This window comes from Mytilus californianus, unplaced genomic scaffold (genome assembly GCF_021869535.1).
Source record: "Mytilus californianus isolate M0D057914Y unplaced genomic scaffold, xbMytCali1.0.p SCAF_7, whole genome shotgun sequence".
Taxonomy (NCBI): domain Eukaryota; kingdom Metazoa; phylum Mollusca; class Bivalvia; order Mytilida; family Mytilidae; genus Mytilus; species Mytilus californianus.
Window position 1 is genome coordinate 68,087,958 of NW_026262723.1, and position 17,396 is coordinate 68,105,353.

Consider the following 17,396-nt stretch of genomic DNA (forward strand, 5'->3'; position numbering starts at 1 on the left):
AAGTACAGAGACACATCATATGTATCAAAGAAACATATTAAGTCACACGGACAAATCACATAAGTAAAAATGAAAAACAACAGTTGAATTCAATAATGTAACCACATGAAGACCTTCGGTTATCGCAGGGGACGTATTTCTGTTAGGTATGTACTATGTTTTTGAGTTCTGTATTTTTGTTACTTGCCTTTTTAGCTAACCCTCATCTATTAAATATTGATAACGACACATACGTAGCATTTTGTGACGTGTGCCTCCTTTTATATTAAGCTGTCAAGAAGCTGGTCAACATTTTTGTTTGCAAATTTCAAACACTCCCGCCAGTCCCTTGTTATTGTACAAAAATGTATGGGTACTGCTGGTTTTGAATGTACTTTTCAGGTTCCTGTCTGTTGCAGTATTGATATGGATAATGATGAAGATTTTGTTCTTAATAAGCCACGAGGACCTTTAGATAATCATTCGGAGCATTTTGTTGTTACCCTTTGGACTGTTTTAAATCTGATTGAATTTATGCATTTTATCATTAACTTTGATATTGGCAGAATTTGTTGCAGTTAATGTTTATTTTAATACCTAACTATATACATTTTGTAATATACTCGTTAAACCATGACATTGTTGGTTTTTGGAAATTTACATTGTGTGTCCCACGGTGCATTTCAAATTTAATCTACAAGATCCCTTGAATCCCACCGTGCATTGTATAATCATTTATCTATCTAGGATATATAGCTATGTACAATGTTGCCATAATATCTCCGGTAAACTTACATCTTTACATGTGTCTAAATATCTTTTGATTATTGTTTGAGGTTGAATTTATCAATTAAAAGTTCTGACCAAATATCGCCAAACCAAAATGCAAAGGCTCTAAGTTGAAATCTGTACAAGGAGCAAGATGGACCAAATACAAAAAGTTACACCAACATTAAAGAAAATCAGAATCATGTCCATGTGCACATCTCCTGTATATGCTCAGCTGTTCTTCTAAACAAAGAGGTACTATCTTGTTAAATGTAGGACTATTTGGACGGACAAGCCTTGAACTCTACATAGGAAATTTCCCCTAAGTTGATAAAAGTTCAACAACTGGTAATTTTGTTAAAAAGTCCCGTGCACATGCACATCTTAGATATATGTACAACTGTTCTACAAAATGAAAATATTCCATCTTTTAAACTGTAAAGGAGTTTGACGGACAAACCTTGTATACATTATGAGGAAAATTTCCAACAAATTATTTGATTCGACAACTGGTATTTTCGTATCATATTAAAGAAAAAAATCCTGTCCACGCGCCTGACTTAAGTATATTTTATATCAGTTCCACAAAATAAAAATATCTTTAAAATTTAAGAGAAGGTCGACTGTCAAATGTATACCCTAAATGTGGTAGAACGGAAAGGTACACGTAATGACAAAGGTAAATTAAATGCCCAACCCAAAACACTTTAAGTCGCGGGCATATAAGAAAAAATTAAGAAACCAAAGAAACCAAAGAAATGAGTATTATAAAAGTCGTCAAAGGAAATTGTCTAATTTGTTTTTGTGTAACACAACAAATAAATGTAAAAAATGCCATTCTTTCAGTAAACTTGCCGTTTTAAGATACACGTACACTTCAAAATGAACCATGCTCCAAAATTAGTTTATTTAAAACTGGGACTTTTATACTAAGACAATATATTATGTCCCAGTTGGAAAGCAATATACAAAAGAAGAAAATTTACGGAAAAGAAGAAAAAAAAAATAACCAGCTATAGAAAATAATAAGAAACACCGTCGTTCTCAAGTTCTCGAATGAGTTTTTTTTTAATTTTTCCTAATCAAAATTAATATTTTTTTTTTTAAACCCTGATTTTGTTTGTATTTAATCCTACGGTGTAGACAGTTATTAATTCCTTGAACAAATGTCACAGACTATTGCACATTGTTTGTATGGTTGATATAAATAGAATATCATGGAGGAAAAAACAGTAGTGGTAGGTTTACTTATAAATTGTAAATTTTGCACAATAATATGCAAATGTCAAAATAGTTGTAGGTTAAAAAAAAAATTTCACAGTTCTTACCTAAAAATATCAAATTTTGATCAATTTTGCGATTGAAAGCATGTTTGCGATAGGATAGACAAATCAAGGACATACCAAACAACGCTCTTTGCGTCTATTGTCAGCTGAATTTGATCTTTGAACTCTTTTTAAAATATCTACTCTGCAAGAAATCAACACTTAGTTCTAAAATACACAAATAATGTCACGTGTAATTAAATCTTCTGCACATTTATGTGAACTTTTTGACTGTGAATAGAACAAATTAATATTCGTTGACAAAACAACTTCGATCTATAATTCAAAACGTCGGCAGGTTGCAAGTTTGTCTATAATGGAAATATATATTTGAATTGCACAAAACAAAACACACTATATAGTCAAAGAGCATTGCAGTTTTAAGCCAACATGACCTGAAGGTTTAGGTCAGCTAGTTAAATCACTAATTGTCCGTCAACACTTTGATAAAAACCTTCCCACCATTGCTGGTCTATATTAGAAACTTGACCACCATTATTATTTTCGTTGCTACTTTTAAAGATATGTCCTATGTATATATTACAATAGGGAAGAGTTTATGTAGCCTTTGTAAACATTGCCTGTACATATTTTGAGCTGATATTAATATGTATATGAAAAACAAATCACAAATTGAATTTAATTAATTCTCCAACTGATTTAAGGTGGTAAATTAAATTGATATAATTATTTGGTTTTAATTAATGCAATGGTTTTGAATTTCAAGTGGCATCATAGATATAAAAAGATAATATAATACATAACATATTTATTATCATACTGATCAAAATAATATAAAATACTGTAGCATGTTGTTCCATAAATGACAATTTCCTCTACAAACGAACATACTATAATACTAAAAATTTGTAAGGGGTTCTGCGCTGTGTCTCGCGTGGGATTTCTGTTGTCAGTGTAAAAGTGTTATGATGGCAGTGGTTTATAAAGTGAGTCCATTTATCAGTAAAATACAGTATTTAAAAAACATAAATTTTTTTCGTAAGATGCTATTTTTTTGTCATGAAGATTTAGCTTCTGTCCAAGTTTCATAACAATCCAAGACGATTTACAAATACAATCTAACCCCAGACTGTCTATATATATTTACTGTAAAAAACTAAGTCCATCTATCAGAAAAATACTGAAAATGAAAAAAATATATTTTCAAAAGTTTGCTTCAGACAGTATCTCTAAATCATAAAAAAAAAAGTTCTTCCAAAGTTTTATAAAATTTTACATGTATGAAGGTTTGATAAAGTAATTGATGTGTAACAAACTTTAACCCCAGACTACATCTACTTGTTAACTGTAAGGAAAAACGTCTATTGTCAACTGTATTTGATCTTTATACTCTTTTTAAAGTATCCACTCTGCAAGAAATCAACACTAAGTTCTAAAATACACAAATAATGTCACGTGTAATTAAATCTTCTGCGCTATGCACATTTAAGTGAACTTTTTGACTGTGAATAGAACAAATTAATATTCGTTGACAAAACAATTTCGATCTATAATTCAAAATGTCGGCAGGTTGCAGGTTTGTCTATAATGGAAATTTATATTTGAATTGCACACAATAAAACAAACTATTCGAAGAATATTGCAGTTTTAAGCCCACATGACCTGAAGCTTTACGTCAGCTAGTTAAATCACTAATTGTCCGTTGTCCGTTAACACTTTGATAAAAACCTTCCCACCATTGCTGGTCTATATTAGAAACTTGACCACATTATTATTTTCGTTGATACTTTCAAAGATGTGTCCCATGTATATATAAAAATAGGGAAGAGCTATATAAAATAATAAGAAACACCGTCGTTCTCAAGTTCTCGAATGAGTTTTTTTTTTATTTTTCCTAATCACAATTAATATTCTTTTTTTTAAACCCTGATTTTGTTTGTATTTAATCCTACGGTGTAGACAGTTATTTATTCCTTGAACTTTAAAGAGACATTTTACGTGATAAACTATATATACAAATGTCACAGACTATTGAACATTGTTTGTATGGTTGATATAAATAGAATATCATGGAGGAATAAACAGTAATGGTAGGTTTACTTATAAATTGTAAATTTTGCACAATAATATGCAAATGTCAAAATAGTTGTAGGCTAAAAAAATATTTTCACAGTTCTTACCTAAAAATATCAAATTTTGATTAATTTTGCGATTGAAAGCATGTTTGCGATAGGATGGACAAATCAAGGACATACCAAACAAAATTAAGGCTCTTTGCGTCTATTGTCAGCTGAATTTGATCTTTGAACTCTTTTTAAAATATCTACTCTACAAGAAATCAACACTTAGTTCTAAAATACACAAATAATGTCACGTGTAATTAAATCTTCTGCACATTTATGTGAACTTTTTGACTGTGAATAGAACAAATTAATATTCGTTGACAAAACAACTTCGATCTATAATTCAAAATGTCGGCAGGTTGCAAGTTTGTCTATAATGGAAATATATATTTGAATTGCACAAAACAAAACAAACTAGTCAAAGAGCATTGCAGTTTTAAGCCAACATGACCTGAAGGTTTAGGTCAGCTAGTTAAATAACTAATTGTCCGTTAACACTTTGATAAAACCATCCCACCACTCCTGGCCTCTATTAGAAACTTAACCACCATTATTATTTTCGTTGCTACTTTTAAAGATATGTCCTATGTATATCTTACAATAGGGAAGAGTTTATGTAGCCTTTGTAAACATTGCCTGTACATATTTTGAGCTGATATTAATATGTATATGAAAAACAAATCACAAATTGAATTTAATTAATTCTTCAACTGATTCAAGGTGGTAAATTAAATTGATATAATTATTTGGTTTTAATTAATGCAATGGTTTTGAATTTCAAGTGGCATCATAGATATAAAATGATAATGTAATACAATCATAACATATTTATTATCATACTGATCAAAATAATATAAAATACTGTAGCATGTTGTTCCATAAATGACAATTTCCTCTACAAACGAACATAATGTTGGTGACCTTCTGCTGTTGTCTGTTCTATGGTCGGGTTGTAGTCTCTTTGACACATTCCCCATTTCCATTCTCAATTTTATAGTACCAAAAATTTGTAAGGGGTTCTGCGGAATCCTGTGTCTCGCGTGCGATTTCTGTTGTCAGTGTAAAAGTGTTATGTTGGCAGTGGCTTATGAAGTGAGTCCATTTTAATATCAGTAAAATACAGTATTTAAACAAAAATCACTTTTTTCTTAAGATACTTTTTCTTTGTCTTGAAGATTTAGCTTCTGTCCAAGTTTCATAACAATCCAAGACGATTTACAAATACAATCTAACCCCAGACTGTCTGTTTATGTTAACTGTAAAACACTAAGTCCATCTATCAGAAAAATACTGAAAATGAAATATAATTTTCAAAAGTTTGCTTTAGACATTATCTCTAAATCTTAAAAAAACTTCTTCCAAAGTTTTATAAAATTTTACATGTATGAAGGTTTGATAAAGTAATTGATGTGTAACAAACTTTCACCCCAGACTATATCTACTTGTAAGCTGTAAAGAAAAACGTCTATTGTCAGCTGTATTTGATCTTTATACTCTTTTTAAAGTATCCACTCTGCAAGAAATCAACACTAAGTTCTAAAATATACAAATAATGTCACGTGTAATTAAATCTTCTGCGCTATGCACATTTAAGTGAACTTTTTGACTGGGAATAGAACAAATTAATATTCGTTGACAAAACAACTTCGATCTATAATTCAAAATGTCGGCAGGTTGCAGGTTTGTCTATAATGGAAATATATATTTGAATTGCACAAAAGAAAACACACTATATAGTCAAAGAGCATTGCAGTTTTAAGCCCACATGACCTGAAGGTTTACGTCAGCTAGTTAAATCACTAATTGTCCGTCGTCCGTCAACACTTTGATAAAAACCTTCCCACCATTGCTGGTCTATATTAGAAACTTGACCACCATTATTATTTTCGTTGCTACTTTAAAGATATGTCCAACAGGGAAGAGTTTATGTAGCCTTTGTAACAAATCACAAATTGAACTTAATTAATTCTTCAACTGATTCAAGGTGGTAAATTAAATTGATATAATTATTTGGTTTTAATTAATGCAATGGTTTTGAATTTCAAGTGGCATCATAGATATAAAAAGATAATATAATACATAACATATTTATTATCATACTGATCAAAATAATATAAAATACTGTAGCATATTGTTCCATAAATGACAATTTCCTCTACAAACGAACATACTATAATACTAAAAATTTGTAAGGGGTTCTGCGCTGTGTCTCGCGTGCGATTTCTGTTGTCAGTGTAAAAGTGTTATGATGGCAGTGGTTTATAAAGTGAGTCCATTTATAAGTAAAATACAGTATTCTCTTAAGATGCTATTTTTTTGTCTTGAAGATTTAGCTTCTGTCCAAGTTTCATAACAATCCAAGACGATTTACAAATACAATCTAACCCCAGACTGTCTGTATATATTAACTGTAAAAAACTAAGTCCATCTATCAGAAAAATACTGAAAATGAAAAAAATATATTTTCAAAAGTTTGCTTCAGACATTATCTCTCAATCATAAAAAAAACTTCTTCCAAAGTTTCATAAAATTTTACATGTATGAAGGTTTGATAAAGTAATTGATGTGTAACAAACTTTAACTCCAGACTATATCTACTTGTTAACTGTAAAGAAAAACGTCTATTGTCAGCTGTATTTGATCTGTATTCTTTTTATAGTATCCAATCTGCACGAAATCAACACTAAGTTCTAAATTACACAAATAATGTCACGTGTAATTAATCTTCTGCGCTATGCACATTTAAGTGAACTTTTTGACTGTAAATAGAACAAATTAATATTCGTTGACAAAACAACTTCGATCTATAATTCAAAATGTCGGCAGGTTGCAGGTTTGTCTATAATGGAAATTTATATTTGAATTGCACACAATAAAACAAACTATTCGAAGAACATTGCAGTTTTAAGCCCACATGACCTGAAGCTTTACGTCAGCTAGTTAAATCACTAATTGTCCGTTGTCCGTTAACACTTTGATAAAAACCTTCCCACCATTGCTGGTCTATATTAGAAACTTGACCACCATTATTATTTTCGTTGATACTTTCAAAGATGTGTCCCATGTATATATAACAATAGGGAAGAGCTATATAAATTAATAAGAAACACCGTCGTTCTCAAGTTCTCGAATGAGTTTTTTTTTAAATTTTCCTAATCACAATTAATATTCTTTTTTTAAACCCTGATTTTGTTTGTATTTAATCCTACGGTGTAGACAGTTATTTATTCCTTAAACTTTAAAGAGACATTTTACGTGATAAACTATATATACAAATGTCACAGACTATTGAACATTGTTTGTATGGTTGATATAAATAGAATATCATGGAGGAATAAACAGTAATGGTAGGTTTACTTATAAATTGTAAATTTTGCACAATAATATGCAAATGTCAAAATAGTTGTAGGATAAAAAAAAAAATTTCACAGTTCTTAAAAATATCAAATTTTGATTAATTGTGCGATTGAAAGCATGTTTGTGATAGGATAGACAAATCAAGGACATTTCAAACAAAATTAAGGCTCTTTGCGTCTATTGCCAGCTGAATTTGATCTTTGAACTCTTTTTAAAATATCTACTCTGCAAGAAATCAACACTAAGTTCTAAAATACACAAATAATGTCACGTGTAATTAAATCTTCTGCGCTCTGCACATTTAAGTGAACTTTTTGACTGTGAATAGAACAAATTAATATTCGTTGACAAAACAATTTCGATCTATAATTCAAAATGTCGGCAGGTTGCAGGTTTGTCTATAATGGAAATTTATATTTGAATTGCACACAATAAAACAAACTATTCGAAGAATATTGCAGTTTTAAGCCCACATGACCTGAAGCTTTACGTCAGCTAGTTAAATCACTAATTGTCCGTTGTCCGTTAACACTTTGATAAAAACCTTCCCACCATTGCTGGTCTATATTAGAAACTTGACCACCATTATTATTTTCGTTGATACTTTCAAAGATGTGTCCCATGTATATATAAAAATAGGGAAGAGCTATATAAAATAATAAGAAACACCGTCGTTCTCAAGTTCTCGAATGAGTTTTTTTTTATTTTTCCTAATCACAATTAATATTCTTTTTTTTAAACCCTGATTTTGTTTGTATTTAATCCTACGGTGTAGACAGTTATTTATTCCTTGAACTTTAAAGAGACATTTTACGTGATAAACTATATATACAAATGTCACAGACTATTGAACATTGTTTGTATGGTTGATATAAATAGAATATCATGGAGGAATAAACAGTAATGGTAGGTTTACTTATAAATTGTAAATTTTGCACAATAATATGCAAATGTCAAAATAGTTGTAGGTTAAAAAAATATTTTCACAGTTCTTACCTAAAAATATCAAATTTTGATTAATTTTGCGATTGAAAGCATGTTTGCGATAGGATGGACAAATCAAGGACATACCAAACAAAATTAAGGCTGTTTGCGTCTATTGTCAGCTGAATTTGATCTTTGAACTCTTTTTAAAATATCTACTCTACAAGAAATCAACACTTAGTTCTAAAATACACAAATAATGTCACGTGTAATTAAATCTTCTGCACATTTATGTGAACTTTTTGACTGTGAATAGAACAAATTAATATTCGTTGACAAAACAACTTCGATCTATAATTCAAAATGTCGGCAGGTTGCAAGTTTGTCTATAATGGAAATATATATTTGAATTGCAAAAACAAAACAAACTAGTCAAAGAGCATTGCAGTTTTAAGCCAACATGACCTGAAGGTTTAGGTCAGCTAGTTAAATAACTAATTGTCCGTTAACACTTTGATAAAACCATCCCACCACTCCTGGCCTCTATTAGAAACTTAACCACCATTATTATTTTCGTTGCTACTTTTAAAGATATGTCCTATGTATATCTTACAATAGGGAAGAGTTTATGTAGCCTTTGTAAACATTGCCTGTACATATTTTGAGCTGATATTAATATGTATATGAAAAACAAATCACAAATTGAATTTAATTAATTCTTCAACTGATTCAAGGTGGTAAATTAAATTGATATAATTATTTGGTTTTAATTAATGCAATGGTTTTGAATTTCAAGTGGCATCATAGATATAAAATGATAATGTAATACAATCATAACATATTTATTATCATACTGATCAAAATAATATAAAATACTGTAGCATGTTGTTCCATAAATGACAATTTCCTCTACAAACGAACATAATGTTGGTGACCTTCTGCTGTTGTCTGTTCTATGGTCGGGTTGTAGTCTCTTTGACACATTCCCCATTTCCATTCTCAATTTTATAGTACCAAAAATTTGTAAGGGGTTCTGCGGAATCCTGTGTCTCGCGTGCGATTTCTGTTGTCAGTGTAAAAGTGTTATGTTGGCAGTGGCTTATGAAGTGAGTCCATTTTAATATCAGTAAAATACAGTATTTAAAAAAAAAATCACTTTTTTCTTAAGATACTTTTTCTTTGTCTTGAAGATTTAGCTTCTGACCAAGTTTCATAACAATCCAAGACGATTTACAAATACAATCTAACCCCAGACTGTCTGTATATGTTAACTGTAAAAAACTAAGTCCATCTATCAGAAAAATACTGAAAATGAAATAATATTTTCAAAAGTTTGCTTTAGACATTATCTCTAAATCATAAAAAAACTTCTTCCAAAGTTTTATAAAATTTTACATGTATGAAGGTTTGATAAAGTAATTGATGTGTAACAAACTTTAACCCCAGACTATATCTACTTGTTAGCTGTAAAGAAAAACGTCTATTGTCAGCTGTATTTGATCTTTTTACTCTTTTTAAAGTATCCACTCTGCAAGAAATCAACACTAAGTTCTAAAATATACAAATAAGGTCACGTGTAATTAAATCTTCTGCGCTATGCACATTTAAGTGAACTTTTTGACTGTGGATAGAACAAATTAATATTCGTTGACAAAACAATTTCGATCTATAATTCAAAATGTCGGCAGGTTACAGTTTTGTCTATAATGGAAATTTATATTTGAATTGCACACAATACAACAAACTATTCGAAGAACATTGCAGTTTTAATTCAACATGACCTGAAGGTTTACGTCAGCTAGTTAAATCACTATTTGTCCGTTGTCCGTTAACACTTTGATAAAAACCTTCCCACCATTGCTGGTCTATATTAGAAACTTGACCACCATTATTATTTTCGTTGATACTTTCAAAGATGTGTCCCATGTATATATAACAATAGGGAAGAGCTATATAAAATAATAAGAAACACCGTCGTTCTCAAGTTCTCGAATGAGTTAATTTTTATAATTTTCCTAATCAAAATTAATATTTTTTTTTTTTAAACCCTGATTTTGTTTGTATTTAATCCTACGGTGTAGACAGTTATTTATTCCTTAAACTTCAAAGAGACATTTTACGTGATAAACTATCTATACAAATGTCACAGACTATTGAACATTGTTTGTATGGTTGATATAAATAGAATATCATGGAGGAATAAACAGTAATGGTAGGTTTACTTATAAATTGTAAATTTTGCACAATAATATGCAAATGTCAAAATAGTTGTAGGGTAAAAAAAAAATTTCCCAGTTTTTACCTAAAAATATCAAATTTTGATGAATTTTGCGATTGAAAGTATGTTTGCGATAGGATAGACAAATCAAGGACATACCAAACAAAATTAAGGCTCTTTGCGTCTTTTGTCAGCTGAATTTGATCTTTGAACTCTTTTTAAGATATCTACTCTGCAAGAAATCAACACTTAGTTCTAAAATACACAAATAATGTCACGTGTAATTAAATCTTCTGCACATTTATGTGAACTTTTTGACTGTGAATAGAACCAATTAATATTCGTTGACAAAACAACTTCGATCTATAATTCAAAATGTCGGCAGGTTGCAGGTTTGTCTATAATGGAAATATATATTTGAATTGCACAAAACAAAGCAAACTAGTCAAAGAGCATTGCAGTTTTAAGCCAACATGACCTGAAGGTTTAGGTCAGCTAGTTAAATCACTAATTGTCCGTTAACACTTTGATAAAACCATCCCACCACTCCTGGCCTCTATTAGAAACTTAACCACAATTATTATTTTCGTTGCTACTTTTAAAGATATGTCCTATGTATATATTACAATAGGGAAGACTTGATGTAGCCTTTGTAAACATTGCCTGTACATATTTTGAGCTGATATTAATATGTATATGAAAAACAAATCACAAATTGAATTTAATTAATTCTTCAACTGATTCAAGGTGGTAAATAAATTGATATAATTATTTGGTTTTAATTAATGCAATGGTTTTGAATTTCAAGTGGCATCATAGATATAAAAAGATAATATAATACATAACATATTTATTATAATACTGATCAAAATAATATAAAATACTGTAGCATGTTGTTCCATAAATGACAATTTCCTCTACAAACGAACATACTGTTGGTGACCTTCTGCTGTTGTCTGTTCTATGGTTGGGTTGTTGTCTCTTTGACACATTCCCCATTTCCATTCTCAATTTTATAGTACCAAAAATTTGTAAGGGGTTCTGCGGAATCCTGTGTCTCGCGTGCGATTTCTGTTGTCAGTGTAAAAGTGTTATGTTGGCAGTGGCTTATGAAGTGAGTCCATTTTAATATCAGTAAAATACAGTATTTAAAAAAAAATCACTTTTTTCTTAAGATACTTTTTCTTTGTCTTGAAGATTTAGCTTCTGTCCAAGTTTCATAACAATCCAAGACGATTTACAAATACAATCTAACCCCAGACTGTCTGTATATGTTAACTGTAAAAAACTAAGTCCATCTATCAGAAAAATACTGAAAATGAAATAATATTTTCAAAAGTTTGCTTTAGACATTATCTCTAAATCATAAAAAAACTTCTTCCAAAGTTTTATAAAATTTTACATGTATGAAGGTTTGATAAAGTAATTGATGTGTAACAAACTTTAACCCCAGACTATATCTACTTGTTAGCTGTAAAGAAAAACGTCTATTGTCAGCTGTATTTGATCTTTTTACTCTTTTTAAAGTATCCACTCTGCAAGAAATCAACACTAAGTTCTAAAATATACAAATAAGGTCACGTGTAATTAAATCTTCTGCGCTATGCACATTTAAGTGAACTTTTTGACTGTGGATAGAACAAATTAATATTCGTTGACAAAACAACTTCGATCTATAATTCAAAATGTCGGCAGGTTACAGTTTTGTCTATAATGGAAATTTATATTTGAATTGCACACAATAAAACAAACTAGTCGAAGAACATTGCAGTTTTAATTCAACATGACCTGAAGGTTTACGTCAGCTAGTTAAATCACTAATTGTCCGTTGTCCGTTAACACTTTGATAAAAACCTTCCCACCATTGCTGGTCTATATTAGAAACTTGAAAACCATTATTATTTTCGTTGATACTTTCAAAGATGTGTCCCATGTATATATAACAATAGGGAAGAGTTTATGTATCCGTTGTCAACAATGCAATGGATTTAATTATTCAACTGATTCAAGGTGTAAAATTAAATTGATATAATTATTTGGTTTGAATTAATGTAATGGTTTTGAATTTCAAGTGGCATTATAGATATAAAAAGATAATATAGTACATAGAATATTTATTATCATACTTATCAAATAATATAGTACTGTAGCATGTGTTTTATAAATTACCATTTTCCCTACAAGCGAACATATTGTTTTTATTGGTATAACTATTGGTTTTGTTATCAGTAAATTTAAAAAAAAAAACATACTAAATATTATTGTTAAACATTTGCACACACATTCACAGTTCTACAATCTGTCGATACCTATATTTTGACATATTTTTCTCTGACTGTTAATGATTGATTGATTGTTGGTTGCTTAACGTCCAGTGGCAAACATTTCATGAATGTTCAGGACGAGAACAAATTAACGATAAATACAATAGGTAGGTCCAGTAATAGAGGCCGTTCGGGATGAAGGTCGGGGAAATTTAGACTGCCACTGGAAAATGAGGTATATTGGATAGGTACAGAAATTTTGCCTTGCTACAAGTCACCTTTGGACCCCTCAAAGAGTTGTTACAAGGGTTCTTAACGTGCAGAGAGCGTGGCACTCTTTTCACACGAGGCATCGGCTTTAACGTCCCAATTCTGACCGGACGTGGCTGCGTACTTGTACATCCCGCACAGCCAATCGGACGTCCCATTTTAGTAAGGGTTTTACTGCAAGTCGGAAGAAGACCTGTAGTTACCATATTTCTATTCCCCAGTCACCCTTTGTGTGATCATGACTGTTAATGACGTCTTTACACTAAATCCATTTGATAATGAATGTGTACTGATTGACATCTTGGTCTTAGATACATGATTTTCTTATAAGTTGTTATTGGCTTTGAACTAGCTATCAGTTACTGTACTTTGAGTCTTTTCTGTTGTAAGGGATGTATAAATTCCCTGCCACCGCCGTTCTGATATATTTCTGCTTTATATCGATCTGATGAGTTCTTTTCAAAAGATTCTTATAGAATGTTCTTATGTTGTACTGTTACATCACTGTCCAAGGTTAGGGGGACGGTTTGGCGCAAGCAAACATGTTTAAACCCGCCACATTGTTCATGTGCCTGTCCCAAGTCAGGAACCTGTAGTTCAGTGGCTGTCGTTAGTTCATGTCTCTCATAATTGTTTTCTGTAAATTGTTTTGTTATAAATCAGTCCGCTAGTTTTCTCAATTGAATTGATTCATATGTTGCATGTTGGTGTCTTTTATAGCCGACTACACGGTATGTGTTTTTCTCATTGTTGAAGGACATATGGTTGCCTATAATTGCTTACATCCACTTCATTTGAACTTTTTCGTGGATAGTTGTCTCATTTGCAATCATACCACATCTCCTTATTTTTATATTAAGCAAAAGTATTGACAACATGTTTTAAGATCTAGCAAGCATCACAATAACTACAATTATACCAACACTATGTGTTTTATTAACTCCCGCCAGTTTTGTCTGCAGAAACAAAAATTAAGATTACATTTTTATAAGACATGAACCAACGACAACCACTGAACTACATGCTCCTGACACAAAGAATTTGGCGTGGTTAATCATGCTTGTGAGCGCTGAACCCTCCCCTTTACCTGGAATAGTAGTGTTGTCACAAATAGTGCCTTTCCGATGATGAGTGTCCAAAGCTTGTCACTTACATAGAAATGTCGTGGATCACTAATCTGTCCACACTGTTCGCATTTTAAATATAAAATTGAAATCGGACACCTAAATTTGGTCGCCATTATGTATCAATGATTACCACTTATCATAATGCGTTTCAGTTTTTGTACAGAAATATCACCCTCATTGTCTCATTCATTCATTACATCATCGAATAACACTCTTCATCGAAAAGGTACTATTTGTAGAACAAAAACTGCTAAACATTTCAAAACGCATGAATTCAGCCCTAGGGTTTAATAAAGGGTTTGTGTTGATCAGTCTTTAGTATTCTATACAAATTAGGGATTATTGTTTGTCTTTTTGTCTATTCTTATGACTGTGATCTTTTTTTTGTCATCTTGTCATCTTTTTACTTTTCATACACATCCTAGCCAATTCAACAGGCGAAGCTGTTGACAAACACATTTGATTGTAAAAACAACAACAATACATACTCTTGCTGGACTGACAGACGTCGCATTTAAGAAATATATATCCATCAGCGATTACAATCGATTTAGTCTGGAAATGGTTTAAGATCCTGCATGTGTCTCAAATTATATAACCTGCTAAACGTAATTCCAATACTACATTTGATCAACGTGTATCAGCAAAAGATGTTCTAAGTTTTTGTACGGACTTTTATTTGATCGTTTTCTTTAATTTGTCTCTTCATTTAAAATATTTCAGAAATTCTAATTACACAAAGACAATGACAGAAGAGCAGGAGCAACAAGAAAACTTTTACAGACATTCAACAGTTATAGTTGATGTAACTAAAGAATCACTTCAACAACTTACTGAATTTTATTTGACAAACAAGGGCATCACATACGAAGACTTTATCAAAAAGTACCAGCATGAGCTCTACCATCTATGTTACAACTATTATCCGTGCTGTAATTGCGCAACTGGTACACCTCCACATTCAAGAGGCAACAGGGTACTTCATCCTCCACAACTGGCTTTATTTCTAGATTCAGCTGGTGCAAAATTGCCATGCCACAATCCAAGTAGTAAATCGGCGCCAAACTGTTGTTGTCCTGTAAGAGGGAACATCACTCTACAAGAGCTTGATGTGACTCTAGCTCGAGTTATTCTAATAAATTTCCTTGTCCCTCCTTCTTCCACGGAAAGAAAAGCAATTGACGATCTTGTCAAGATAAGAAACGAATCTGCGCATGCCAAAAAAGGAAAAATGGCAAATGATGAGTTTATCCAATCAATTGAACAAATAACAAAGTCCTTATTGATCATAGCAAAGATATATGGGAAAGAAACAGAAACAAAACAGAGACTGCGTGAAGTTTGTAGACAACCCTTTAACACTGCAATTTATTTGGAATTACAGAAAATATTACTTCAACAAATAGAGAGGGACGATGACCTGAAGCAAGTAAAACAGGTAAAGTACCATTTATACTAACGATATATTTTGGTAAAAATGCTAATCTGTTTTGTTTCTTAATCGACCACAATTTCTGTAATTATCATATCATTTAAACCTAGTACTTCGAAAAAAAAAATGCAGTGTATATTACCAGTATGCATTTGCTTTCGCATGCAGGTGTAAGTTTACATGATGACAAAAAAATGAGACAACCATAGTCATATCAGAAACAGTGTTTGGAAATTGTTTTCGACCTGTTGCGGAGTTTCATTGAACAAGATGTTTTTGTCAGAATTTATTGAAAGGTGCCCTGACGAAATCGATTTCACACGGCTTGATCTCTTAATGATCAATTTCAAACAAAGGAAACTCCTCTAACCTATTTGAGAGCGAATGTCTAGTCATGTTGGTCTTGTGAACATTAAATGGTATCTTTAAACGCAGTACACAAGTTGCTTGTAGTTTGTCGTATAAAAATAAGGAGATGTGGCATGATTGCCAATGAGACAACTCTCCACACAAGAGACCAAATTACACAGAAATTAACATGCATTTCGTTCAGCCTGAGTATTTTGTATAATATTATTCGACAGGTACATGTAATATCATTTGTCCGTTTATATAACAATGTTAACTGCAAATTCTTTAATGTCGCTATGCTGGGTTATTTATTATATATTATATACTAATAATTACTTTCAGATGCTTGAAAAACTCACAAATATTCCAGGAGGTATGTATATATTGCAGCTTGCACTTAATACATGCGTACGGTGACCTATAGTTGTTAATTTCTGTGTCATTTGGTCTCTTGTGGAGAGTTGTCTCATTGGCAATCATACCACATCTTCTTATTTTTATATATACTACACAAGACTACATGTATTACATATTAGGGTAAAACTTTTGCAAATGCTTTCTAAAATAACCTTCAATGATGCAATCATTCTTTATCACACGGCTGGCTCTGTTTTCTCTTCTGTGGTACTATTGGGACAATACAAACTAAACCTTGGATAAACAACGTATGATCTTATACTAAGTTAAAATATTCTATTTATATAATTGGAAACATGATGCAAGACTGAGGAGTCTACAGTTTTTGGTCAGCTTTGTAATTTTGTTCTCTACAAAATGAAAGGGAGCTACCATTTGATTTTTATGGGAGGCTAGGATGAAAAATGTTGTCCTGCATTTTTATTTAGTTGTAAACTCTGTCCTGCCTTTTTATTTTTCACTCTATTCGGTCCTGCCTTTTTATTTTTCACTCTATTCGGTCCTGCCTTTTTTTATTAGTTTATCCTGACTTTTTTACATAAATTGTCATCCTGCCTTTTTTTTGCAAAGTGTCTCATCCTGCCTTTTTTTTTACTCAAAACTCCTGTCCTGCCTTTTTTTCAAATTTCATCCTAGTCTTTTGTAGACGAAACGTGCGTATGGCGTACAAAATTCAATCCTGGCATCTATGATGGTCTGGCTCTCATATTTAGGTCAAAATGAAGGACGTAAAATCCGATGCCTCGTGAAAAGAGAGTACAGAGATCTCTGCACATGAAAAATTCTTGCAACAACTCATTGTAGCTTCGTTTGTGGCCTATTGCAAGGCAAAATCTCTGTTATTATTTTATACTAGAAACAACCCGGGTTGAAGACTACT

At 31.4% G+C, this 17,396-nt stretch overlaps 1 protein-coding gene across 9 annotated transcripts in view; it reads left to right on the plus strand.

Annotated features, from left to right (window-relative positions):
* Window positions 1-1,943: 1,943 nt before the first annotated feature.
* LOC127707681 (uncharacterized) overlaps window positions 1,944-17,396 on the plus strand; it is a 49,515-nt gene continuing 34,062 nt past the window's right edge. For 2 of the 9 annotated variants that reach the window (XM_052212341.1, XM_052212332.1), the window contains exons 1-3: window positions 1,944-1,985; window positions 15,040-15,754; window positions 16,442-16,472. In XM_052212341.1, the coding sequence (XP_052068301.1) occupies window positions 15,062-15,754; window positions 16,442-16,472 (724 nt within the window). In that variant the 5' untranslated portion in view covers window positions 1,944-1,985; window positions 15,040-15,061. Of the gene's footprint in view, window positions 1,986-4,087; window positions 4,124-7,467; window positions 7,504-8,383; window positions 8,420-10,613; window positions 10,650-15,039; window positions 15,755-16,441; window positions 16,473-17,396 lie in introns of those variants that run through there. The other 7 variants (XM_052212339.1, XM_052212333.1, XM_052212334.1 and 4 more) reach the window with 7 other exon arrangements.